The 26874-nt window shown below is 42.7% G+C and overlaps 1 protein-coding gene across 4 annotated transcripts; it reads left to right on the top strand.

Moving 5' to 3' along the window:
* The first annotated feature begins 13 nt into the window (after positions 1-13).
* Positions 14-26734, top strand: nr1h5 (nuclear receptor subfamily 1, group H, member 5). 4 transcript variants are annotated; one of them, XM_015342258.2, is made up of 11 exons: positions 14-105; positions 10850-10971; positions 16666-17040; positions 17752-17892; positions 18927-19096; positions 20035-20133; positions 21110-21209; positions 21432-21548; positions 22584-22703; positions 23062-23175; positions 24099-26733. In XM_015342258.2, exons 2-11 carry the CDS (start codon positions 10875-10877, stop codon positions 24326-24328), a joined length of 1563 nt encoding a protein of 520 aa, XP_015197744.2. In that variant the 5' UTR covers positions 14-105; positions 10850-10874; the 3' UTR covers positions 24329-26733. The 4 variants fall into 4 exon arrangements, with proteins under 4 accessions (XP_015197744.2, XP_015197747.2, XP_015197748.2 ...); XM_015342261.2 differs by having other exon boundaries at positions 18951-19096; positions 24099-26728; XM_015342262.2 differs by having other exon boundaries at positions 24128-24332.
* Positions 26735-26874: the final 140 nt, after the last annotated feature.

Below are 26874 nucleotides of genomic sequence, written 5' to 3'. Positions count from 1 at the left end.
CAGAGACAGCGCACAAGAGAGACAGAGTGTCCCACAGAAGAAGAACTGGGGGAAGCGAGGAAGCAGAGAGTGGCCAGACAGCAACCTTTACGAGTGAGCGTGGCAGTGAGTAAAACTCTTAAAAATAACTCCAGAAATGCTCCGAGTGCATGATGGCAGATGTTAAAACACATTTGGCATGTCCACACAGCATAACGGCGTATTCTTATGAAGGATAATCAAAGAAGACAGACACGGGAGACAAGCGAGTGAAGTGCAAAGCATTTTGGAAATGAAGCTGTTTTCTAATTTAAAAATTAATACAACAGCACAGCAGGGGGTCTTTTAAACCAGATCAAATCACTTCTCCCCATTTTCTGGAAGTCACTGTAAAAATATTTAAAGGCACAGATCTGACGAGGTTTCCTGTGACTATAGAAGAGTTCGGATGTCTGAAAGGTGTTTCAAAAATATCGCCTAAATGCAGTGTTGGTTGAAGAATTGTCTGTACTTGTATTTTTATTTTGCTTTGGAAAAAACTGGAGCAATTTTCAAAGCAAAAACATCTGTAAGGTGGCTAGTAATATAATCAAATTATCTGCTTTAAGAGCAGAATGCACAGAAACAGATCCCCTCAAACCCTTTAATTGTTTTGCAACAAATTTACTGTGTTGAATAGTCCTGATTTCAACTTATCTGCCAATGTTTTAAAGGATACAGGGTAATCCATGGAGCGTGTCAAAGGTCAGAGAGGGAAGACTGTTGGAAGCAGGAAAACAACAACATATTATGTCTTCTTTAGCAAATTTCAAAACCACAATTATTGAAGTTATTTGTAGGAGATAGAACTGGACGGCACTGAATCAAAAAACTATAGACACTAAAACCACAAACTTCCAGTGTGAACCGAGATAGGAATTTCCCAGTGAGGACAGAAAAATACAGAAAGAGTTTCCTTTTCTTGGCAGACTACAGACACACTTCTGCCCTCACTGTTCCCTTCTGCCGACATGGAGGGATGATACTGTCAATGATTTAATGTTTCAGCCCCTGCTTTGCCTGAAGGCACACTTGCTGTTGTCAGACAAAAGTTTAGGTCACTTGCAGAAAAGTTTGTTTATACAGCTCCCCCCCCCCGAAAAAAAACACAGGAGCAAACGTTTTCTTTAGAAATGATCAGGTAGATTTTAAAATGCATGTTTTGACTATTTCTGATTGTCAGAAATTACAATGAGAAGAACAATTACAGAAGAAATTGTAGTGATGTTGGAGAAGATCTTCTGTTCAGCCTTTTACCTTTAAATTTGTCCTGATTAACTCACAGAAATAGCCATTTAAGATATTTAATATAAAAAATAACTGGAACGTTGACAGGGATTCTTTCTCACATTACCAAATCACGTTTCTGAAAATGTTTCCGTTACATTTTAGGTGTTATTAATGACACCAGATAAATTATTCACAAACCAGCTGTTAACATTTCTAAAAACACTTTAATAAGTGTTAAAGTATTAAATAATTTAGCACATGAAAACATTCTGAGGGTATGGGACTATTGATAGATGTATCAGGGCTTTCTTCATGTCTTAACAAATGGAATTTTCAACTCCTGTTGCTGTTTTCCTGAGCAGGTCAGAAATAAATAATACTAGCTTTTATGATAGGATAGCAGTCTTGCACATAAAACAAGAAACGGAATGGAAGTCTGAGCCAGGTTACATTACTGAGGTTCTGACTTGGAAACACCTTTATTGTTTTCACAGCTTCCAATTCAGAGAGTGTCTCTATATAGGTTACACAGCAATGCTGAGAAGATTGAGAGTTTCTCTGACCTGCGGTCATTGATTCGCACTGAATCTCAGGAGAGGAGTTTTGTATTACCTTACGAATGGATATTCTGCAGTGTACAGAAATGTATGTATGGCTCTAAATAACCAAAATTTGTTGACTTTGCTAAGGACCAATTTAGAAGATGCCAGAAGTGAAAACATAGCCCAGTGAAGGTTTGAAACAAGTTTTAATTTGTTACAAAAAAGGCAATTACCGGAGAACACCCAAGAAGACACACAAGGTGTATCCCTCACCTCTGCCCCTGTAGTGCTCTGAATCCAAGCGGTTTTGCAGGACGTTTTATAGCCTGAGTACAGCTCCAGTCACTCTCTGTTATTGTCATGACTGAGTGTGTACAAGCAACCATTGCATATGCATTAGAACTTAATATTTCCACACATGGCACAATGACTGATACTGATAAGGTTATCCCCGCCTTTCAGTTATTCCAAAAATATCACATACTCAGGACAGATCAGGTCAGGGTATACACAAATAAGTCGTATTTACAAAAAACACCCCAGCTACAAACATTGTGATGTCTGTGAAAGTGTTTTTTTAGCTATACTACTTTAAATATACAGGATAGTACTCATGCGTTTTCAGTGACTGTCAACATATTTTATGTTCCTGTAATGTAGCAGTACTTAGTACGGACAGACCACCCTATTACTCACAGTGGTAGCCAATAACATAGTACCAGACAGAGGACCTTTCCCAGACAAGGACAACTCTGTCACACCTGCTGAAGTTAACAAATTAAAATGTGCTGTAGGGATGATCACCAAGTAGTTTAGAAGGTGATATATCAGTTTATTTTGGTGTCAGATACATGTGGCACTGTCCTAAAGTGAATAAAATATTCCTTTAAATGCTACCGCCACTAATATTATACTTACACTCCTAATACTACAGCTGATTCTAGCACTCTGTTGCGACTTATGCAAATGTTTCTACTGTTTTATATATTAAAACTACTACTTATAATAGCAAGATCACTGTTTTTCTATGTACACTCAAAGTTTGTGCTGTGTCATAAGCTGCAATTCATTGAACTTTCATTAGCTTCTGTTATTTATAAATAAAACAGAAAAACCTTCCTGGAGCCTAATAAAATATCCGTAAAATAAACAGCTCTTCATTTGTGCCGCTGTAGTCCACAATGGTACTTGTATAAGTCTGGATTCAATGGTACTGAAACACTTCATGGGGTGTCTTTGTGTAGGTCACTAGCTGATTTACAGAGGTGCAGATCTTGGTCAGTCTGTTGTGCAGACTGCAAAATGATTAAAAAGGAAAGCAAACAGGAAACACTTAAGTAATGTTGTTTTTTGAAAAACACAGCCATAAGCCATAAACTTTGACTTTGACACACTGGGAAAAAACTGTGGAAAACAAATAATAACATCTACAAATCATTTTAGTGATTTGGCTGTTTGATCCCAGTGGTTCACTAATGCTTATTATGTGCTTATTTGTTTAAATTTAACTACAAAGAAGACGATATTAGTAGCTCTTAAAATTGTTTATATCTGATACTTCACACCTTCCCTGCTGAGGAAAAGACCTTTTCCATTGCTGTGTATCTTTAAAACATTTTCAGTACCAGTTGTTAGTTCACGTCGGCAGTCTTCTGAAACTTTACCAAAAAGAGGAATGACAATTCAGTTCAACTTGCTCATTTGGTTTCTAACAAGTGGCTTAAGTACAGGAAAGTGCATTGAAGACTGAGAACTGGAGGGATTTCATTTACACCTAGGGCTGTGGGAGCCTGGAACGAGTTATCCCAATAATGTGATAAAGCTGATACCCTAAACCTCTGTGAAGAAGTGGTTGGCTGAGATCAATTAACTACTAGCACCTAATGCGCTATTGGAATGAATAGCTGCCTCTCCTTTACAACCTTTCTTGCATTCTTAAAGTAATTGTTTCACAATTTCAATAGCCTTTTCTTAAAGACTCCCAGTGAATCATCTTCCACAGTGTTGTTGGGTAGTTTGTTTCAGGCAGCCACAAACTTTCACTTAAAAGTGCCCCAGATTTTGTGTTTCCAAGCTGGTCTCACTTTCCACAGCTTCCTTTTCTGAGCTCGCAAGCGATTGTTTAGACTGATCTTGTATCTTTCAATCTTCTTTGTATATGTATATCCAGACATCTATCCATTTTATATCCAATTCTTCCAATTCAGGGTCACAACGAGCCTACCCTGGCAAGCAAAGGACTCAAGACAGGATACACCCTGGACGGGACATCAGTCCATCACAGGGCACACACACAGGCACATTCACACCTTAGGCCAATTTTCCTAGAAGCCAGCTAACCTATCAGTACGCTTTTGGTGGGAGGAAACCGGAGCACCCAGAGGAAACCCATGTGAAGATGGGGAGAACATACCAACCCCACACAGAGAGGATGTCAGGTCCTGAATTGAAGCCAGGGCCCCAGCGCCCCAAGGCAGCAAGGCTAACCACTGTGCCACCATGCCACCCAAGATATTTATATATTGAATCTATTCATTGATTTATTTTTATAATATATTTGTGTATTATTAAATATTCCTGAGCTGAAAATGGGTATTTCTAGAGTCTTTCGATCTGATTGGGAACATACGGTACCAAGGATACATTTCAGTTCTGAAAGGGAAGGTGTCAAAGAGTTAATGAAAGATGAAGCCCCCAGTGAGCCTTCCAACAGTTTTGTGAACCTCTTGCATCAGCCCTGGACTTTGTCGTGCCTGTGTCACCACTCTCTCAGAAACACGGGCGGTTTTATCTCCTGAGCCCACTTCCTGCTTGTACAGCAAACACGGCGGCTCCTGAGCCGCCCAGTCAGAAGGCAGGGGGCAAACAAGGGCCCTGTTGACAGTGCCTGACTGAGGGCAGATTTCAAAGAGACAGCGAGATATCGAATTTCCACACGCTGCAACAGCCTGGCGAAGCCTCTGGCACGGAAAGCCAAGTGTGGAGAGCATGAAGCACTCCATTCTTGCTCCTTTATTTTCTGAGTGAAGTACATCTCCTTGTCGACAGGATGAGATCCTGAGATTGGTTTTGCTGTGAGCAGTGACACAGAGATCCTCCAGTTTGCCTAACTCGTACGTGAGAGAAATGTAGTCTTGAGGGAAAACAGATCAGAAAATCGACATTTGGACATTGTTTTGTAGTTACGGCTTCCGTAATTTACACTTAAATTTCACTTCTGTATTTTTTCACGGTAATTTGCATCTCTGTGAAAAATGTGTCCATCCATTTTCTAACCACTTTATCCAATTCAAGGTAATGAAGCAGGATGCACCCTGGACAGCACTCTTATCTATCGCAGGGAAGACAGACACACACACTCACATCAGGGCCCATTTTTCCCTTTAGCCTATTGGGCTAGCAGCATGCTTTTGTAGTGTGGGTGGAAACTGAAGCACAGATAGTACCCCAGTAAGTGAACCCAGGCTTTCAGTGCTGCGAGGTAGCAATGCTAACCACAGCACCACCATGCCACACTTGCAGAAAGCCAAAATCCCAAAATGGGAAGAAAATGCAGAACGTTATCAAGTGTAGTGTGTAATTCTTGATAGTTTAATTGATGTTAAAATATCAGTTCAAGACTTTTTGAAAGAAAATGCTCACCACGCTCATTAAGAAAACTTAACATTTAGCAAAAGTGAAGTTTTTAAGCCTTGTGATGTCGAAATAGATTTCCTCTGTTAAATTTTCTCATACCAAAGACTAGGCACAGCTAAGTTTACTTTTATAACTATATAATTTGGTAATTCAAATGACCAATCCTTTCATTATAAAAGATAAGAAAAATCTATCATTTTCTAAACAAGCTAATTTGAGATTTTATTAAGATTTTAAGAACATTTTATTATGATTATTTTTTTATGCCTAGGATAGGAACTATACACTTTGCAAACTTTTGTAAGCAGAGATTGGTAAAGGCTGTTGTCTCTAAGCTTTCGTATTCTCTGCCATTGTGTTAGTATATACTGTAGATACTGCCTTCCCACCTACAGTACTTTACACTGTTGCATGGTGCTAGGAATCCTGACCCCTGCTGTGTATGTGTTGTAATTGATGTCTCTGCTGAGCTTTTGTGATTTTAGTGACATACTTGTATGGTGTAGGCAGTCTTGTACCTGTCTTGAACTGCTGTCGCAATTGTGTTTCTTAGCAACTAAGCCACCTCACACGTCAAGCAAAAAAAAACACAATCTAATATCAATATCAGAGTGTCTGCTGCTGCCTCATCCAGATATTGGGTTCCATCCTGGCCTATGAGGTGTGTCTGTGTGGAGTTTACATGTACTCCATTTTGCTTGGATTTTTGTTGGGTGATCCAGTTTCCTTCAACTACCCAGTTACAAAATAGCTGGGTCTGCTTGGCTCTTAATAGTCCTGCCTTATGTCCAGTGCATCTGGGATGGATATATATTCATGAAAGAGACTGAGGTTTTAAAGCAAATCCCGAAGCAACTCTGATATTTAAGTGCTGCAAAGCATTGCTGATCAAATCTCAATAATTTGAAATTGATACCGTTGTTGCTGACAGTATTTCAGTTTATTCTGAATGGTGAAAACTTGTTATGTTATTTAGGACATTTTGTGTGTTTATTAAACAAGTTTTATAAGACCATCTGTTTATTCTGGGACTATATTCTAGTCACCAGGCATTTTTAAGCCATAGTGATTTGTGTTTTTGTTTCTTAGAAACTGGTGTTTCTCAGAGGGCTGTGAGTTTATCTCTGGTATTTCTCATTCTTGGCTTTTGCAAGAAAAGGACTTTTTTGGTTCTCTAAAGAATGAATGAGTTACCATGGAACAAAAACAACTTCTCCTCTCTAGAGATTAGGAGCACTAGTGATTCTGTGGTGATTTCCAACCTGAATCTACAACCAACTAGAATGTTATGCTGGTCTTCATTAGGAGAAATTGATAACATTGTGGAGCAGAGATTTGACTTTACTCTCTTTGCCAGGAAGATGGTGTGGAAACTCCCAGTTTTCTTCCTCTAAGGAGACAGTGTTTCTGTCTCCTGGATGGACAGGTGTACACTTCCTGCATTGTTAGAACGAAGCAGAAATCCTCAGTATCAGATTCTCAGATTTGTATTGTCCTTAAACTGCAGAAGCCACATAAAATGACTAGAACAAACAGCCTGGCCCCAGTGGACTCCCTGGGATCTTTAAAAAACTGTAGGGTCGCTCAGCTGTAAATAACTGAACAAGCAATATAACCCAAATAGCTTCAGAGCCTTTGTAACCTTCGTAAGCTGTTTTTTTCCCCAGTGTTGAAAGCAGTACAGATATGCCATTTTCTTTTAGTTGGATCTCTGGGGTTTATTCTGTTCATAGCAATCGCAGTGACAGGCCTCTGTTGTGCACCATTTACAGATAAGCTGTAGATGAGAAGAAGCCCCTGTTTTCTGCTCCTTGTTTGCAGAATCAGGGCTTGGTTTCCACAGCACCCCTGCTTATCTCCTTGTGGTTGTGTGCAAAGCAGCAGAGCTGACAGGCAGGAAGGTGCAGGCTCAGCAACCTCAAATTAATCTGACCAGCTTCCACCTGAAACAAGAGTAGCTTATTGCAACTTATTCAGCAGGTTATAATCATGTCAAAATATTATAAGAAACCATATTATGCCTGTCTGTCCACTTTCACAATCAGCCCATTGAAAAGCTAGGAGGTGCCTGAGTCGGGGGGTCCCAATCACATGAGGATTTCATCTTTTAGTTTAGTCTCAATGGCAATGAACTGAATCTGATATAAACATTTAAATAGGTTTTTACAAGGTACGTATTTGAGGTACCCTTGCTAAGCTTTCTCCCAGACCAGAATAAAAGTATTAATATATAACCTGCAATATTGACCAGTAATAAGCAGTACAAAGCAGATGCATCTGCATTGTATGCTCTTTCACACGTGGTCTTCACAGAATCTAAAAGTCTCTCTCAGACTTTTCTTTTTAAAAAAAGTTTGCTTTCCTCAGCGCAGAGGAACAATCACTAACAATTTTCAGTGTTCTTGCCTTCATCAGCCTTCATATCAGCAGAGAAACCTCTCCAGGTTGCAGTACAGGGGACATAGTGCCTCCCTGTTGTCAGAACTTAGTGGGAAATTACCCATATTTTTCTGCTAAACAATAATATTCACTAGGTTTATTCCTCCACAGGCCCAGTCTAACGAGTGGAAAAGGGTTTTCAGGCCAAGAGAAAAATATCCATCCATCTTCTAACCACTTTATTCCATAGAGTGTCTGGGGAGCATGACCCAGCAAGCAACAGGTGCAAGGCAGGATGGGTTCTCACCTACATGAACACAGGTGACACAGGTGGTGGTTGGCTTCTGGAAAAAATGGCCCTGGTGTGAGTGTGTGTACGTCTATGTGACTGCCCTGCAATGGCCTGACATCCCATCCAGGGTGTCTCCTGCCTTGTGTCTGTTGCTTGCTGGGATAGGCTCCCTATCTGCAGCCCCCATGTGACCCTGCATTTGACGGAGAGATTAGAAAATGGACGGATGGAAGTGAAGAAACGGAGTTATAGTGATCATATGCATTCATAATTTTAAACTACTAGGTTTATCATATCTTTGAGATACAAAACAAAACCCATTGGAGACATTTCACAGAAAGCTAAGGGGCACACTTGTTCTAAACGAATAAACTAGCAAACTAATAATGAAAACTAACATTTACAATGATATACTCAACATTGATTGATAATCTCAGAGTATTGGTGCATTTGGGACATTCAAGGCACAGAATTCCAGTAAACAGAGAGGCCTGACTGTCTATTTAGAACACAGTGTGTCTGTGGGGCTTCCCAGTAGAGTGACTATCTGAGTTGCTCTCTTGTTAAACATCAGCCAGGGAATGAGCAGGTCAGGACAAACACTGTCACAGTAAACATAGTGAAAGGAGTCTGGCGGACACACAGGCCCCCACTCTGGCTCTGGGAGAGCTAACCTGCTCTGAGACTGACAGAGCTGACCTGTCCCGTCCACCATGGGAGGTAATTAACTTGTGATGAGCCAAGGAAAGATGTCTGAAATGCTTTTCTGCTCTTATACATCAGGGAAAACCCCCCATTCCTTGTGACAGTGAGCTGTGCTTCTCTGCTGAACTTCATAGCCTAGACTTTGGCAGCAAGTGAGAGCGTCAAAGAGAGAGAATTTGCTTCAAGTTGTTTGTGGTTTTGTTTAGCCATAATTATTGGAAGGTTGTTGAACAAAGCTAGGATATAAAATCTAGAATGAGTTATTTTCTCAAACTTGGATTTAGCTTGTGCAATTCAGTCCTTTTTTTCTTTAAAGACAATAATTTAAGTTATTCCGTCTAAGAGCACTAAATACACCAAACTGTCTTGTGTTAAGGGGTGTGTGTTTGGCAGAAGGTGGTCACTTGAATGTGAATAACTGACAAATAACACAATAACTATGAGAGACCGTGAGAATTTATGTGAGTGCATCCATGTCTTCGATCTGTTTTGAAAAAGTTATCAACAAAATGGCTGCAAAAATAAGAGATCTGGAGAGAAGAGAGGAGGAAGATACAGCTTTGCCCACCCCCATGAAAATCAAACTCAAAGAGCTCTATTGTTGCCAAACCGATAACGAAAACATTTAATCGTTAAAATTAAATTTAAACATGCTTCCAGACTTTTGGCCTTGAAGTGCTACTCTCCTGTCTCTCCAGCAGAGAGCAACTTCTCTGCCTGACTGAGTCATTGTGACTCCCCTTTGCACTGAGCACAATTTGGTGTACGGCTGCTGCTCTATAAAAACATAAAAAGGGTTACAAACCTGAGAAGGCCATTCACTTTATCTAGCTTGTTTAGTTGCTAGCAGCCAACTGATACTAGGATGTCATCCAACCATTGTAAGAAACAACAGATTTGGCTTCAACCACATGGCTGGGTAACTTGACTCAGGCTCCCACAAACCTTTCTGGAAATGTATACTTAGTTTTAGCATTTCTTGCTTTTTATGTTTCCAAGTGATACTTGCATCTGTAAAGTGACTTTCCACCTCTCTTTTTAGGATTACCATGGTTCTCTACCTCCCACTGTGTTAACCACTGTACGCTGTAGCCCATGAAAGGAACAGCCAGCCTCACTTGTATGTAAAGCAATGCACTTTGGTGACTTTTTCCACAGTTGTTCAGTATGAAGAATGAATGGCATTTGGGGCCTCATTGCTGCGCCAGAAGAGAGAAATAATCGTGTCTCGTGACTGAAAGATCAATCCAGGTTGAGCGTGTGGCCTCCTGCGCTCTGGAGGTCTTCCCCCTGCCCTGACACACTTCCTGGCAGTGTCTGAACCCCAGGCCAGGCCGGACGTGTTGTGAATTGAGGCAGTGCTCTCAGATCGCAGTTCTCTTCCAGCTTCGGGCCCTTGTCAGAGCGTGCTCCTGCCGGCGATCGGCGCTGGTGATGCTCTCTTTGCACTCTGGCCTCTGGGAGACGCAGAGGGGCGCTCTGCTGTTTCACAGCTGGAGGAGGCGATGCAGGGGGCAGAGCCGCCCTCATCACTTTTTCTTCTGCTAGCATCTGACTGGCCTCCCTTTTGTCATCTCTCACACCACAGAACGGATCATCAGATTGCCTCCTGTGAGCCACCTCTCGTACTGTGGCCTTCCAATACTTGCAAGATGCAGAAAACTGAATAGTCTCCCTCCTGCCACCTCTCACACTGCACAAATCTGATCAGCCTCCTCTTCCTGACCTCTTGCGATGAGCCCATCATTCGTCTTCATATATTCTTTATATACATGTGAAATACATCTACATACTTTCTTTTTAGGACAAAACCATTCTTTAGCTTGATTAACTGTGGGAATCATCTGACTCCGTTGACTCTGTTGCACACTTTCCTAAATTCAATGCTAGCCGGTTACTGCTGCCAATATGTGTATATTCTTGAAAGAAATGACATACCTGTGTGTTGTTGTGTGTAACCTTAAATATATGGCTCCGCTCCATGTATCTTTACAATACACTTGCTTATTATTGCAACTCTGCAGATATTCTCCGCCCCTCTTTCCAGATCCCTTGCCCAATACGCTGCCTGAATGAGAGAGTGGGGGGAGCCAGACGTCAGCATGGCTGCCAACAGCTATCTGGCAGTGCCTGATGGGTACGGCATGTCAGAGCCCCTGCCGTATTACGGTAAGAGAATCATGCAGCTCAGGGAAAAAAGTGTTCTCTTCTTTGATGCAGAGGGATTTGTCAACATTTGTGTTTTCCGAATAATGCCTTTTAACAGGATTACAAGTGCAAGGTATTCCAAGTAATGGAAACGAACTTGTTTTAAAACACGTCTGAGCGTTAAAGCATGTGAAGAGAAGCATTCGGTACGATTGTTCAGACTGTTTTTAATGGTGATGAATTGGAACGGAAATTATTTTAGTCATTTTGTAAAAAGGGATACTTAACCTGTAAAACAACTGTGAATCTATTTGCCTCTCTGAGGAGAAGGGGTCTCTCACACTTGGTAATAATATACATTTTTATTTAAATCTGTGCTTCTTTGTCACACTTGATAACCCGCCCAACTTCCCTATAAGATTTAAAGCCAATATTAAACTGAATTCTGGGGTGACAGATGCCCATCTAGGTGTTATCACCTGGGGTTCTCATTCCAAAGAGTGACAAATCGCATTAAGCCCTTGACCCTGATATGAACTATCAGTACCCGATGCGTTAATTTGTACTGAATTAATTGGCCCTTATCTTGGCAGCCCAATGTTTCCCAGTATGAGAATCAAGCCCCGACAGTGCAAGTGTTTATATAGAGCTAATGCCGTTTACAAACACTGATATTGGAGCATAATCACACAGGGGAGCCCACAGGAAGTTCCTCTGTGGAGAGAAAACATCTGTTCAATGAGCGCCTGTCGGAGATGAGAGCTCAATGCAGGCACTCCAGGATCAGGACCTGGAGCCGACGCTCTGCTTTGAGAGCATGCAGGTAGCAATCAGGTACACAGTTGCTCTTGGTCTGGTCATTACAAGAGATGGGATTCCAGTAAATCCATTCATTGTTTAACCATTTCATCCAATACAGGGTCACACGGATCTTGGCAGGCAATGGTTGCAAGGCAGGATACACCTTAGACAGGACACCAGTCCATTGCAGGGCACAGACACACACACTCACACCAGGACCATTTTCCAGAAGTCAATTAACTTACCAGTATGTTTTTGACAATGGGAGAAAACCAGAGCACCTGGAGGAAACAAGTGAACACTGGGAGAACATAGAAATTCCATGCAGAGGACAATATTCAAGTACTCAAAAATTCGTCTTTTAGTGCACCTCTTCAGTATCAAACATGAAACATGAGCCAATGGACAACTATGGAAACTAAGGAGAAGTTCATTTTTTGTAATTATGAAAGGCACCTTTTTACACAAAGTGTTGTGGGAGTATGGAACAAGTTACCTAGCTATATTGTTAAAGCTGATACCCTGGTTCCCTTCAGAAAAATGCTTAATGAGACCATTGGATCAATGAATTACTAGTAACCAAACAAACTAGATAGGTTACAAAAAGAATGGAGCCATTCAACCTTTCTTATAAATATGATTCCAACTTGCAGAAAAATAACCAAAATTAATTTAATTGCTGAGGCTACACAAAATTAAGAACAATGATTATGGGATTGTTTAAACAGTGTCATTCCCAGCCTTTTCTATACATCAAAATTTGAAACCTATCAGGAGTGATTTAGAAAACTGCTGGATAGCAAAAATGCTAAACAAAGTCAAAACAGAGATACAGCTACTAAATATCTTGGAAATATCACACATATATACACAAATATTATTTCTGTAACTAATATCGGAGTGCAGAAAACCATTAAAATCAAAAAGCTTGTGAAATTAAGGACTTAAACTAATAAAAACATTTGTTGAAAATCACTGTTAACCCACAACAGAGATCTCCAACCCTAGTGTAGCAGGTTTTGTGGGTAGTTTTTAAATAATAATTTTCAGAACATTTTGATTGAGATGACTTGAATTAAACAGGTGAGAAAATTGTTGCGCTTCAGAAGAGCTCTGTAGGATTTAACACTCAGTAATGACCTGAATGACTAATTGGATGCGCAATCTTACTTATGAAGAGTGAACATGCTTTCCAAATGTTGATCTCTTCTCCTTGACCACTTAAAAATCCTGCAGGACAGTGGATTTCAAGAACCAGCTCAGCAGTCCTCTGGTCAGGGAAGAATGTATCTCTGGCACTGACTAGCCTCTTTAAGGCTTTATGCACAGAAGGATGATTTCTCTCCTGGATTTCATTTCAACTTGAACTCTGCTACAGCTGATAGCAATTAAGTACATAATCACCCCAATTAAGTAAGCTCATCTGGAACATAAACTCATGGGACTTTAAAATATATTAGAGCTATTGTCTTTACTCCTGGTCATGGACTTTCCCTGTATCTTTTGTTTTTTGTTCCAACTGAATTCTTTACCACTGAAACTGATTTGACTTTCAGAAGCTAATTGAAGGTTTTTAAAATATCTGGTTTCAAAAATACTTTGCCTTCATTGTAAAAAAAACACAGCAGTAACAATATTACCCATTCACTCTTCATCCTGCTCATTAAGTGGTTACTACTTTATTTCCATCTCTTAGATCTTAATAGGTGGGTGACTAATGATTGCTGTCCAAATACAGGTAGGAATGGACGTTTATAGTGATTCAGAGGCCCAGTTTCTTACAGTCCACAAATGTACTTTTAAGAAGCTGGGAAACCAGAATTTTGCTGAAGGACGATACTAATTACTAAGCCCATCCAACTTCTTTATAATCTTAATAATCAACTTGATGGCAGGTCCCGCAGTTGATTAACAGTTGAGTCGGAATGAAATGCCACAGTAGTACTACTGTATCAGGGTCAAGAATCATTCAAGTACAACCCAGAAGTGAGAAACAACTTCTTCTGGACCAACACACACTGATTCCTTAGTGATATCTAATGCAGGGGTGCCCAGTCCTGGTGCTGGAGATCTGTTGTTTCTGACAGGTTTGTCCAAGTGGTTTTCAAGCAGTAGCATCTGAAAAATTGGAAGAAGTTGGTCCAAGTGAAGAGCCAATCATGGTGCTAAGAGAGCAGATGGACTAAAAACCTATAGACATGCTGAACTTCCAGGACCAGGATTAGAAACCCCTGATTTCCCCTGGTTCAGATTTCACTGGAGATTGTTCCGTGAGCTCCTAATTCACTGTGTAAGGAGACTCGACCTTTATCTCTAAGCTAGCATTATTTAATCTTCCACTTACGCCCTGTTGTGATGTTATTATGTTTAGAAAGATGGAAGGAGATAATAATGGCAGTAGGGGGGAGATTGGAATTGGCTTTACCAAGAAAGGAAGAAAACACTTCTCACGCTCCTGTCTTTGCAATGGGACAGAGCACCACCCGATTCTTCTGTCTTTGAAATGGGACAGAGCACCACCTGATTCACACTTGCCAATTGAGGGAGACTCCTGTGTGATCCAAGCAGTAGAAAATGAACCCTATAGAAAAAAAAATTAAAAGTTTGAGCAACACTCTGAGTTCACTCTGACCAGGATTGCCTGAGAGTCAAGGTACAGTTGACAAAGTGCCACAGGGCCTGCGTGGGCTGGAGTCAGTCAGGTTTGTCTCAATGACCTTGGTTACTCTTAGTGACGGCTGCATCAGTCTTCTGTCCTCCTCATAGGTAGGGAGGTTGAGGTAGTGCGCTATGTGGATTCACCATTCGAGATTCCAAGTTGGGGAGGTGAGGAACGGCATGTATAAGAAAAAATGAATTGCACCTTCATTTAAGAAGGTGCAATTGTTTTCACTGAACACACAGTTGTTTTCATTGAACGAGAAATGAGAGTTTTTAGAATAACACATATCTTACTGTTTATTACCCAAGTGCCACTTAATGCACTGGAATGCCTGGAGTGCTGCTCCATTCAGCTGCCTCAATAGCTGATCACTGCAGGCAGGCAGTGTAAGACAGTAAAGGCTAGGAGCCTTCTGCTTCAGGCTCTGGAGCAGTCAGTGCAGTCTGTGAGCAGCCTGTGCATGATATAAGTTTGTTGCACTCTAAAATATTTTGAAACACTGCGCTTATTTGACTATTCACTACGCAGGGTCACGCTTCTTTTATTCGGAGACATGAGCCTCCGTTGCCTTCCTGGTGTCTTTGTGATTAGCCCATTTGCACCTACCCAGGATTAATGAATGCATTGCTGCAATTCAAGTAAACCTTATTTACGATTCCTTTACAGTCCATTTTAACACAACATTTTGCTATTGTGCCAAGACACCTGAAAGAGACTGAATATCTTAGGTCGGACTGAAGGCAGAGATGATGGTAGGATTTAATAGTGTAACCAGACTGTTAGAACTTCAGGTAGGGACAATATTACGACTAGCAGTCAATATTATGACATCACCTGCCAAACTACCAAATTACAACTAAGAATCTGCATAAGATATTGATCAGTTAGAACATGCATTAACCTGGATAGAAGAAAATGCAGCAGAGAATGTGCCCTGCAGACATTTTACTGCAGACTGCTAAATATTTTTGCCTTGTCAGGAGTCACAGCTGCACATACTCTAGGCAATCTGCCATGTATTGGTATCTGAATAGGTCCATTTAGTCCTTATCATGTTGTATAGCTTTTTTATGCTGGTTGTACAGTTGTGCTGTACTGTTTAAGCTTATGGGTGGCATGATGGTGCAGTGGTAAGCTTTGCTTCCCTGTAGCTCTGGGTCCCTGGGTTCCATTCCTGAGATGCTGTCTGCATGGGGTTTCTATGTTCTCCCCTTGTTTGCGTGGGTTTCTTATGGGTGCTCTGGTTTTCCTCCCACAGTCCAAAGAAACAAATAATTGGTAGGTTCATTGGTTTCTAAAATTTGCCCGGGTGTGTGTGTACCTTGCAACGGACGTCCCATCCAGGGTACGTCCTGCCTTGCGCCCATTGCTTCCTGGGATAGGCCTGCCCTGTGGCCCTGAAGGGAATGAAGTGGTTTAAAAACTGATGGATGGGTGTTCAAGCTCATCCCAGGAAATTACTGAAGGTCCAGGGTTACTGTACTTACGAGACCGTCCCTAGCTGTGAAAGTGAGAGTTAGGAAAGGGAAGAGTTGGCGGTTGGTTTCCTTAAGACATCCTTAAGGCCTCTTGCCAATGATGTCATCGCTTTGCTCTCTGCAGTTCTGATCTGCGATCCCAATCAGTGTGAACGCTGTCCCCTCCAGCACAAGCCCTGTCCCTCTTTTCACACGGGCGGAGTCCCCCACTCTGCATGCTGTTAAAACACAGTTCCAGCCAACCAGCTGCATCCTGTTTTTGAAGTCCAACCAGTTCAAAGGTCACTGCGGTCCATTCAATGGCGTCTCGGTGGCCTCGTAAAAGGAAAATACTAAAAAGAAAGGGCTGCGAGAATTACATTCCTGCTCCGTTGTACGTGCGAGGTCTCTCTGACAGTAGGCCAACACGTCCCAGCTGTGTCCAGATGCTCAGTATGTTGAGAGCAGACCCTTGTCTCCTGGCCAGAGAGATGACTGGTCAGCAGTAAGTAATCAGCTGGAGCTTCGCTCTTCCATCCTTCAAGCCTTGATTAAAGCTCGATCTGCACATGTATAGCTCTACAAATAATGCTGGCACTGTAACAGGGAATTGTTCAGTCAGTATTAAATTTTGGAGACAGGGATTACTTCAGCAGCTGCGAGTGAAGTCAGGCAAACAGCAGCCCAGAGAAAACATGCCGGCATGAAGAAACCCTGACACGTTGAGACGAAATATTACTCTTCTAACTCTCAGAGATATGGAAACCCTCTCCTGAGTCTTTCTTTCCATTGCAGATGTGCTGTCAGACCCTCTGAGCTACTCCCTCCAGGAGAATGACCTTCAGCTGCCTTCCTACAGCCAGTACTCCAATCTGCAGTTCTCATCCATGCCACAGGGGGCGCCTTCCCCACAAGCCTGCTACCCGCCTTACTCCTACAGCCCTCAGGGCCCGGAAGGACCTTATCCACCTGGGAGCTGCGAACTGGGTCGACCTCCCTGCATGCTGCCCACTGAGATGGAGTCCAGCCTCCCTGGGCTACCCTTGCTGAAAAGGGCACGGCTGGGCTCTGGCGCGCTGAGGCTGCGTGGGCAGGACGAGCTGTGTGTGGTGTGTGGGGACAAGGCCTCAGGGTACCACTACAATGCCCTTACCTGTGAGGGCTGCAAAGGTAAGGCCCTCACTGTCTAGAGAAGGGACCTGCTGCCCTTACCCTTGCATCACAGGGGTTCTCAGTCCTGGTCCTTATGGGCTTTTCTTACAGAGGTCCCATTCCTGAAGCTTAAGGGTCACAGAACAGCAGGTTATCTATGTCTTTGTGGTCATCACTAGCTTGATACCTGTGGACAACAGTTATAAGGGTTAAAATCATTCATTGACAGGTTACCCAGATCACTTTGATGAGCCTCCACAGGTTTTCACCTGGTGATGATTAAAAAGAGGCCAAGACAACCTGCCGGAGGGCAAGTCTTGAGTTCTCAACTCCTGAGTTGCCTGAGAGTGAGAGAAATTCATTTGTAATCAGAGCAATGAAACAATATAATATTGCTGATTGATTACTGTCGGGCAGCACAACAAAAGTACAGTCTCCTTTAACATAAAAAAACATTTTCATAGCTATTAATATATTATTATTGTTTTGACATGGCTGATCTTTAAAAATTTGGTATTTATCTTCTTCTAATCAAAAAACAATGTCATGTGTGTCGACAGTATTTAATGGTATGGACTGGCAAAACCCTGTAATTCTGTCTGCCGCCTCAAGATGGCGCTAGAGCCTTGCAGCAGGTCATGTGGGTCATCATTAAAACAACTGCAGTGACGTGTGTACTGGACCCAGACAAGGCTGTGTCTGATCCCGGCTCCTGTTCTCCTTCTGCAGGATTCTTCCGGCGCAGCATCACCAAGAAGGCGGTGTACAAATGCAAGAGTGGCGGGGGCTGCGAGATGGACATGTACATGCGCAGGAAGTGCCAGGAGTGCCGGCTGAAGAAGTGCCGTGCCGTGGGCATGCTGGCGGAGTGTGAGTGGTCACCCCCCGGCGCTGCAGTGCAGTCTGCTCTCAGGGGCTGGAGGCCATGAACCCTTGAGCTGGGGACCCACATTTGCACACCTTGATGTCTCAAAGCAAAAACAAACGGCAAAAATGGCGTCCTGATCAAATTCCCCCCTGGTCTTTACAAATCATGGCCTCCTTATAATCCCTATCTATCAGTTGGCTTCATCACTCTGCTCTCCTCCCCACTGATAGCTGGTGTGTGGTGAGCGTACTGGCACACTAAGGCTGCTGTTGCATCATCCCGGTGGGGCTGCAAACGTGGTGGTGGAGGACAGTCCCCATTATCTGTAACGCACTTTGAGTGGAGTGTCCAGAAAAGTGCTAAATAAGTTTAAGCAATTGTTTGTAAATGCTGTGTGTGCAAATCTGACCAATCAGCTTGCTTAATCCTGGGGTGCTGACAAGAAGCTGTCTGATGAAGACCGACTGTTTTCTTGGGACAGTGAGAAAAACATGCAGCGAAAACATATAAATGTCATTCTCCCCAGTATAACATGGAATAGGTTTTGAAACTCTACTGAGAAAATCAGTGTACTACACCATCTCAGAGGGCAATTGGCCAGAATGAAGGTATTATTGACATCTCTGAATTAATAAATATGCTGTAGACATTACTTACATCATGTGTGTAGAAGTATAGTTATCAAAGCAGCCTAGCTGGTTTAGGACTGGCTGTGCAAATGACCCCTGAGTAAATGAGCAATAAACAGAGAACGGTTTGGTACTCTGGTCTGGTCTGACTGTATTTTCTGATTGCTAGCTGGTTCTCGGTAAATGATGTCTGCTTTTTTTAACATTAACAGCAGCAAACGAGAATTTTGCACAACATGTGTGGTTATGAATCATTTTAACACTTCTAATTCTGTCCTTTCTGGCAAGTGAGCCTACTAAGTGTATTGTACAAGTGAGGTGCTGATAAAACCTGGTGACAGAGGATGAAAGACGTTGGCTATAAGGAGTGTCTTTATAACATCCGATAGTGATATGTCATCTTTCAGCCATGTTTGGTGGATCCTCTCTAGGCCTGCTGACAGAGGTACAGTGTCAATCCAAGAGGCTACGCAAGAGTGCCAAGCAGGGCTCGGATATACTGTGTGCCATCAAGCAGGAGGAAGACGAGGGCACAGAGAGTCGACAGGTCTCCTCCACCAGCAGGCTGCCAGGCCAGGTACCCAGCCCTTCTGGCTTAAACCCAGTCTCCCGTAACAACCATGATGAGGTTATGCTTGTGAAAATGTACCATGGGCAAATGTGCTTGGTAATTATGCCTTGAGCTTCTGTTTGAACCATGCTTGAATCGTGCATATACAGCAGGGTCTCGACATCTGCAAATTCAACATTCCCAGATTTGCTTATTCGTTATTAGGTCTGGCTGATGGGGTCTTGGATGGAAGAAGAGTAGAGCAGGATGAAACCAAGCAGAAGGTTGTGAAGCACAAGTTTCAGATCAGAAGCGTAACAGCCTAGCATCGTGAGATGAATCTAGCTTGTGAGGGAGCATCTCCCTGCCCTCTGCCCGAGTACCCACTACCCACCATCTGCATCTCAGCGTGGTCTTATTTTTGTATTGCAACAAACGCCCCTGGTTGAATCGGCGATGTGTAGAAAGACAGGCTGGAGATGACTTTATGGGCTTGCTGATGGATTTATTGCCCTTCTCATTGCATAGGACTGTGCTAATCAAGGTGACAGAGAGAGAAAGTACAGGCATCCGCTGGACATAGAGTAGGGATTCGTGTTGTTTATTTTAGATGATTACGATACGTTTGTGATTACTGTTCTTTTAGTAGATCAATGTTATTTGAATGAACTAATTAAGGCAGTATATTAGTAATTTAACATATAAGGGAGGATTAGTTTTGTCTTTTAACCATACATACTATATATTGTAGTACATTATGCGATTGTATGGGGGTTGATATATTCAACATTTGGCTATGCGTGACAGTTCTCTGCACCGAACCCTTGAAACTCATGAATGTTAAGACCCTGCTGTTCTTCCCTTTGCCCTGGTTTCCTACACTTTGCATTCTGCTTCTTTACAACAGCACAGTAATGAGTCTGAGCACATGTTTGAGCCCTGTGGTGTTTCATTTCTCTTTGCAGGGCAACACAGGGCTGACTCCTGAGGAGCAGAGGTTGCTAGATGGCATTGTTGAGGCTCATCGGAAGTACCGCGGGCAACACGAGACACTACCCAGCACAGTAGGGCACCCTTCCCTTAGCCTTTCACTCTCCTGACAGGCTGGCTTTGACCACTCCTGGTATTTTGTGTTTTGGAATTGCACTGTGCTACCATGGTTTTCTCTTGTTGTCAGGTATGATTCAAATAGGCTTTATTTGTGCTAAAATCATTCTGTCAAAACATCAGTGCCTTTGTGATAAATAAGGTCCTACTGAGCCCATAGGCAGGGGTAAATTCCCTGTAAATGAATATATTTAATGCATGAGAGACTTGGATCAAACTTGTCACAGCAACCAACTACGTTATAAACTGTATGTTTGATAGATGAGCCACATGGGCCTCTCTTGTGTGTAACCTTTCCTTATGCTCTCACTCTCCTACTTTCTGCTTAATGATGCTTGGGTGCTTTTGACTGACAGGGAGTCAGGGGGTGAAACGAGTATGTGCCCACTTCTAAGATTGCAGGACAAACTCATCCATCTGTGTCTGAACTGTGAGTGGAGTTCATGTAGGGCAGAAGAACACCATTAGGGAAAACTGCACAGGATTTATTTAGATCCCGCTTCGATTAAAAGCGCAAGTAGAAAACAAATTAATGGACAGATATAAGTTCCTCATCTTATATATAACCTATAATTCATGTTGCTGACCCTATAGTCTCCTGGAAGGATCTCATACAAAACTGATTTGTGTGCCATTGTTGTTTAGTCTCAGCTGATCATTGCTAGAATGGGGTTTCACCTGTGACAGGGTAGCTACACATCTAAGGAGAGTCTTCCACTCTGTGAGCTGTCAACAACTCAAGGTTAATGAACAACTTTTTCAATTTCAAGGCTAATCCACAAGGTTAATGAACAATTCCAGAAGTGGGAGATTGAGATCCCAAGATCAATTGGCCAATTAATAATGGCATAAAAAACTTCTGTGGTCTGTAACCTTTTTTAATGTCCTTATGGTCCTAAAATTAGATTGTGGCCTTTTCTGGCATCTCCACAGGTCTTTGACATGCCAGATGCTGAGGAGGGCTTTGACAGGCTGGCAGGTCTGGCATCACCACAATGCCATGCCTTGCTGCTGTTTGCCAGGAGTCTGCCTGGTAAGCCCTGCACTTACTGCAGTCACCTTCCGTTGTTTTTTTTTTTCAGAAGAGAGAAGATAAATTTTAGTTTTACACTGAGCTTGGACATGTTAATTTCCCTGTATCTAATCTGTGATAGTTTCCTCTTTTTTTTTGTCAGATCAATACAATAAGTCCATCCTTCAATAGCTGTTCATAGCCTGACTGGCGCCTCACATATCTTCTTCACATTTTCCACAGGGTTTGAGCTCCTAGACTGTGAGGATCAGAGTTCTCTGCTTAGGGGTTCCACTGTGGAGGTCATGTTCCTGCACTCAGCTCAGCATTTTAACCAGGGGCCGAAGAGGGCCACAACAGGTATGGGGCAGCTGCTGGAAGCTGGATGCAAAATTATTTTTCATTATCTTTAAGCACCAAGCCATGCTGATCCCAGGACTTCGGTTTTTAAACTAGAGAGGCTATTTAACTTCTGAAATTAACATACCAAATCGCCAACAAATGCCGAGTAGACTAAAGACTGTACTTAATAAAATTTAAATACAGGGAAGCAACTAAGAGCTCAGATAGTGCAAAGGATCAAAAGGCACTGGAGTCCCAAAAGCAAGGGATAGATAAATTCCAATTTTATTTTAGCTTTCTTTCCTCTGATAACTTGTTTTCTTGTATTCACATTACCCTTGCACCTTCTGCAATCTTGATCGGTAACCAGAAATAAAACATGGCATGATGGACATGAATGTCAATGAAGAGGATGTGAGGATGAATTCAGGACTTAAACCCAGAAACACGTCTTTGCATTAAGACTAGTGGGTGTCTGGAACAAGCAACTCAGACGTGCTGTATGAAGCTATCTGTTTCCCTGAATCTTTCAGAAATCAGGTGGATGAGTTCCTAAACTCAGATATCAACTCTTTTAGCAGAGTGACAATCTTGATCGGCCTGCTTCTCTGTAGATTGTCCTCATCAGCAGTGATTTGAACACTGAATGCTGCAATACCCTTCTAATTATTTGAAATCAGCTCTGGTTTTCACCCCCCTATCCCCATAATCATCCCTGTTTTTCTGGACATAGCCAGATGCTTGTGAGATGATGGTTACAGATCGTGCTCAGCACATCGTCAAATGTGTAAGCACATCATCAACAGGGATTCTCAGCCTTGGCCCGTGAGTTTCTGATGTCCTCGTTTATTCGCTATAGCATATTGTTTAAATTAAGACACCTGGTAAATATAAAGATTTGTGGAGTGCACTGCTTTCATTCTCTTCTATAGGTGTTTTAAGTGACATACTGTAGGTAGTGTTCATGGGCAGTGAACACAGGGGCCATGTCAGTGGTTGTATGTGATGTGACTTTAAGTCTAGTGAGAGGTACCGCTCCATTCCTGGTTTCAGATCCCTTGGCCTGGCCGCTTTCAGCTGTGTATCCCTCTAGCCTGGACCATTCTCCCCTGTACTGGACACGTGGCCTGGATCCCAGCCTGCGGTCTGGAACAGAAATCCCTGGGGTCACAGGTAACCAATCACCATCCTCAGAGACAGACAGACTAGTGGGAACAGTAGTCGGCCAGCTTTAGAGTGTGTCGGAAATGGTAATTAATATGGACCTTCGACACTAGCTAGCAGGGAGGATGAAGGGCAATCAAGACAAAGAGTCTGAATCTTGAAAATGGGCAAAAAGGAAGAGCCCAAATGTCAGTCAGAGGGGGACACAGAAAATTGGTAATAGAGGATCTAAGACTAGACAAAAAGACCAGCATGCAGAAAGATTGCAGAGTTGGACAGCATGAAGTGCTGGAAGTCTGGACACACTCAGAAAGAAAGGGCGACAGTGATGTGTTACCTGATCTGGTGTGTGTGTTTGTGTCTGCAGAAGTGACAGAGGATCTGTTGACCACAGTCCTTAGCTTCTTCCGCAGTATGGGTGTCCTGGGGGTGACCGAGTCAGAATATGCCCTCCTCACTGCCACTGCTGTGCTTTGCTCTGGTAAGTATCGCCCCCTTGTGGACCCCACTGTCAATTTCTGATTACATCTGATCCCCCATTCTATGGAATTAAGTTGCTTTTTAACTTGAAAAACACAGCTTAGATATAGTTTAGGTTAAATCACATTTCCAATAACTATTTTGTAATATATATTTAATTTTGCCACCCACATGTGCACTACTGTACTTGAAAAGCTGATACATACATGATGTTTCTATACTTCTTCATTAGCACAAGACCAGGATTTTCTTTGGCATTATTCTATTATATTACTAATTTTGTGTAATTTATGTGGGAGTGGGAGTTCCAGCCAGCAGCCTTATCATCCTGCAATTCACAATTAGTAACCCACTGAAGCTCAGCAGGTGTGAGCCTGATCAGGACCTGGGTGGGAGACCTCCTGGAAAAAAAATAAGGTTGCTGCTGGAAGTGATGTTAGTGGGGCCAGAAGGGGGCGCTCACCCTGTGGTCTGTGTGGGCCCAAATGCCTCCTAATCTATCAATCAGTTTCATCACTCTGTTCTTCTCCCCACTGATAGCATGTGTGTGGGGAGTGTACTGGTCACTATGGCTGCTGTTGCATCCTCCAGGTGGGGCTGCACATTGGTGGTGGAGGAGAGTCCCCATTACCTGTAAAGTGCTCAGAGAGGAGTGTCGAGAAAAGTGCTATATAAGTGTAAGGAATTATTATTATAAGTAACTATTATTATAAGACTCCGAGTTCCGAGTCCCTTTTCAAGCAGCCGGATTCAGAGCTGAAAAGAAAGACTGAGATATTGAGATGTGCTCATTTTTCCCTCAAGGCCCAGTGCTATAGCCGGCTGCCTGCGCTCCCGAATTTCATTGGAAATTCCCGATTTCCATAAGTGGGAGAGGTGAAGACTGATGCTCTGCCTCCCCCTCTCTCTGACCCCTCCTCTCAGATCGGCCCCTGCTTCGTGCCCCCGCCCAGGTGGAGACCCTGCAGGAGCCTGTCCTGGAGCTGCTGGGAAGGGTGAGCGGCCTGTGCCACCCCAGGGACCCGCGGCGGTTCGCCCGGCTGCTGGGGCGCCTGACTGAACTGCGCACACTCCAGCACAATCACCTCCGCCTCCTGAGCCAACACCCCTGGGCACCCCAGGACTGGGCACCCCAAGACTGGCACCTGCACTAAGAGCAGAGTGGGGGGGGCTAGTGATGGGGGGGGTCTGAGGGGCAGAGGTGGAGGAAGAGTGGGGGGAGAACAAAAGGCGAACACTGGAGTGAGAGAAGGAGAGAGAAGCAGAAAAGAGAAAGTATTTTAGACAGGTGGGATAAAGGAAGAGGAAGAGTATGAAAAAGGTGAGGCGCAGAGAAGAGTTTAAAGGATTGGGGTGGGAATAAGGACAAAAGGGGGAAAGAGAGAGAGGGAGGAGGACACTGAGAAGGCAGGGAATGTAGATGAAATAACTGGCCTGTAGGTCTACCGGTGTATGGATGGCACGCACAGTCCCTACATGCCAGGAGAGTCAGGATGTGCCCTCCCAGATCTACAAGGGCAATATCACGTGTGTTGTGTGGAATAGGAGCTCCAGCCCCACCCCTGTGCTGTGGTGAGTGCTGTGGACAGACTCTCTAACCAACAAGATAAGAAAGCGGGGAAGTGTGTTTGGAAGAGGACTGGGGCACTGGAGAACGTTGCAGAGCTGAAATGTTGGCAGAGCAGCGAGTGGACGAGTGGCTGCTGGAGAGTGACACGAGCGCTGAGTGGACATCAAGGTCCTGGATTCCATCAGAGAGTCTCTGCTCTGACTCCCCAAAGCTGCTGCATAAAGATGACTCAGCCTGTCACACCGGAACTTGATAGACGAGATCTCAGTTGGACCTGAATCTGAATCCCTGTTGTGTACTGACATTTGTTTTTCACTTGGCATGTGCCGAGTGCTCCCCATTTCATTGACTCAATAGAACATTCCCTGTGTGCTGGCTGAGCAGCAGTGTGAAGTCACATGGGTCAAGACAGGAACACCTATATAATGCTTCATCAGAAAGGAATCATGGGGCCAATAGTAACACACATTGCAGGATTGCATTCATACCTGTATTGAGTTAATCATTTTTATTGATAATAGGAGAAAATTGGTAACACACAAATCACTGTGTTCTTCTACACAGTGTTCTACGACAGAACATTTTTTTTAAAGGTACCAAAAACTAAAATGAGAGATCCTATGTATTTGTTGTACTGATATACAGTAATTTGTAGGACAATATGGCAAATTCATGTTCCTTTTGGAAAGCCTTGTGCAAGAGCTTGTATATCTGCTATTAAATAGGAAATTACAGGCATGCATTATTTGTACATGCATGTATTTGTCATGTTGATTTCTTTTTGCAGTACATATAGATAGAAATATGTGCCACACATACTGTGTATAGATGGTGTTGCATTTCACTGCAAGGATCCTTCTTCTGTGATTTCAGTGGGCTGCATGGTAGTAAGACAGCACACCAAGATGAGAATTGCAACAATGAGAACTGAGAGCAGGTCTAAACAGGAGGCATTTCTTCAGACTTCAGCAGCAGTAGGAGCGCTAGAGAAATCTGTCTAGCCATTTGGATGAAGCTGAATTGACCCCTCTTCTCAATAAAAACGATTTAAACATTTGACCACTTGAGGGCGTCAGAGAGTTAAACAGCGGGAGCCTAACCACGCTACCCAGCCTTTCCATGAGTATTAAATAGCGTACACTCACTTGACCGACACATTTATCCAAATCACCTATTTATACAGCTGGGTAATTTACTGGAACAATGTGGGTGAGGAATCTTGTTCCAGGGTAGAATATTGTGAGAGCTAAACCCACAAATGCCTTTCCCATGTCACCACCTCAGTATAGTGTTCTAGTTAAAAAACTAGTTAAATTAATTTACCTACTACATGTAGGGCTTAATTAGTGTTCAGGATAGTCAGGAATATCATTGACACACAACACCAAATACATTTAAATAATTATTTAATAGTCTTTTTTTTTTCAAGGATGCAGGAATTTTCCGGAACAATCAAATATTCAGATTTGTTTGTTTCAATGCCAACAATACCTACTCCTCCAAAAACAGCAAAAAAATCCATTGCTGTCTCTAAGTGAATCTTTTTATTAAAAGGTTGCCCAGCAATAACCTTGTGGTAGTAGAAATAATCTGCAGGGTATCCCTTTATTCCTTTACACCCAGGGACAAGACTGCATGTTATGTTATATATGCAGAGAGAACGAGCTGTTTCACAGGGCGACTGCAGAAAAGACACACAACATGCACATTAAAGGCAGTAGCAAAGACGGAAATGACCTTCAAGAGAATCATTAACTGGTGTGATTTTCTTTTCTTGATTTCTCCTTTCAACAAAAAGGTTTTAAAACCTGAATGTCAAGAGACAAGCAGTTAGTCCTGTGAGCGTTGTTATATTACTTCTTTGTCCCAGTGCAACCAGGTCATCCTTGCTGTGCGGAAGGGAAAAGAAAACAATTCTCTAGGAAGGAGCCTGCTGTTGTGCCGGTACCTTTGACCTCAGCCAAAAGAATCTTTTCCTTTGTGTTTTTTCTCTGGACTCTTCTTTTACTATAAGTGGAAACAGGGAAGGTGCAAAGCATATATTATCCAATAAGATACATTTGGGTGAGTGGGAAAAGCAATATTCCTGTTTAAGCAAAATTCACCTCTTACTGGTGCAATGTACGATTG

This window comes from Lepisosteus oculatus, chromosome 5 (assembly GCF_040954835.1).
Source record: "Lepisosteus oculatus isolate fLepOcu1 chromosome 5, fLepOcu1.hap2, whole genome shotgun sequence".
In the NCBI taxonomy this organism is placed as follows: domain Eukaryota; kingdom Metazoa; phylum Chordata; class Actinopteri; order Semionotiformes; family Lepisosteidae; genus Lepisosteus; species Lepisosteus oculatus.
This window is presented reverse-complemented; position numbering and strand designations above follow the sequence as displayed.

What these genes read in the sequence shown, in the direction of transcription:
- nr1h5 (XM_069190287.1), top strand. Translation starts at nt 10,875, where the DNA reads ATGAGAGAGTGGGGGGAGCCAGACGTCAGCATGGCTGCCAACAGCTAT. An exon ending in CCAGCAGGCTGCCAGGCCAG is followed by an intron (nt 19,097 to 20,034) that starts GTACCCAGCCCT and finishes TTCTCTTTGCAG; the next exon opens with GGCAACACAGGGCTGACTCC. An exon ending in ACGAGACACTACCCAGCACA is followed by an intron (nt 20,134 to 21,109) that starts GTAGGGCACCCT and finishes GCATCTCCACAG; the next exon opens with GTCTTTGACATGCCAGATGC.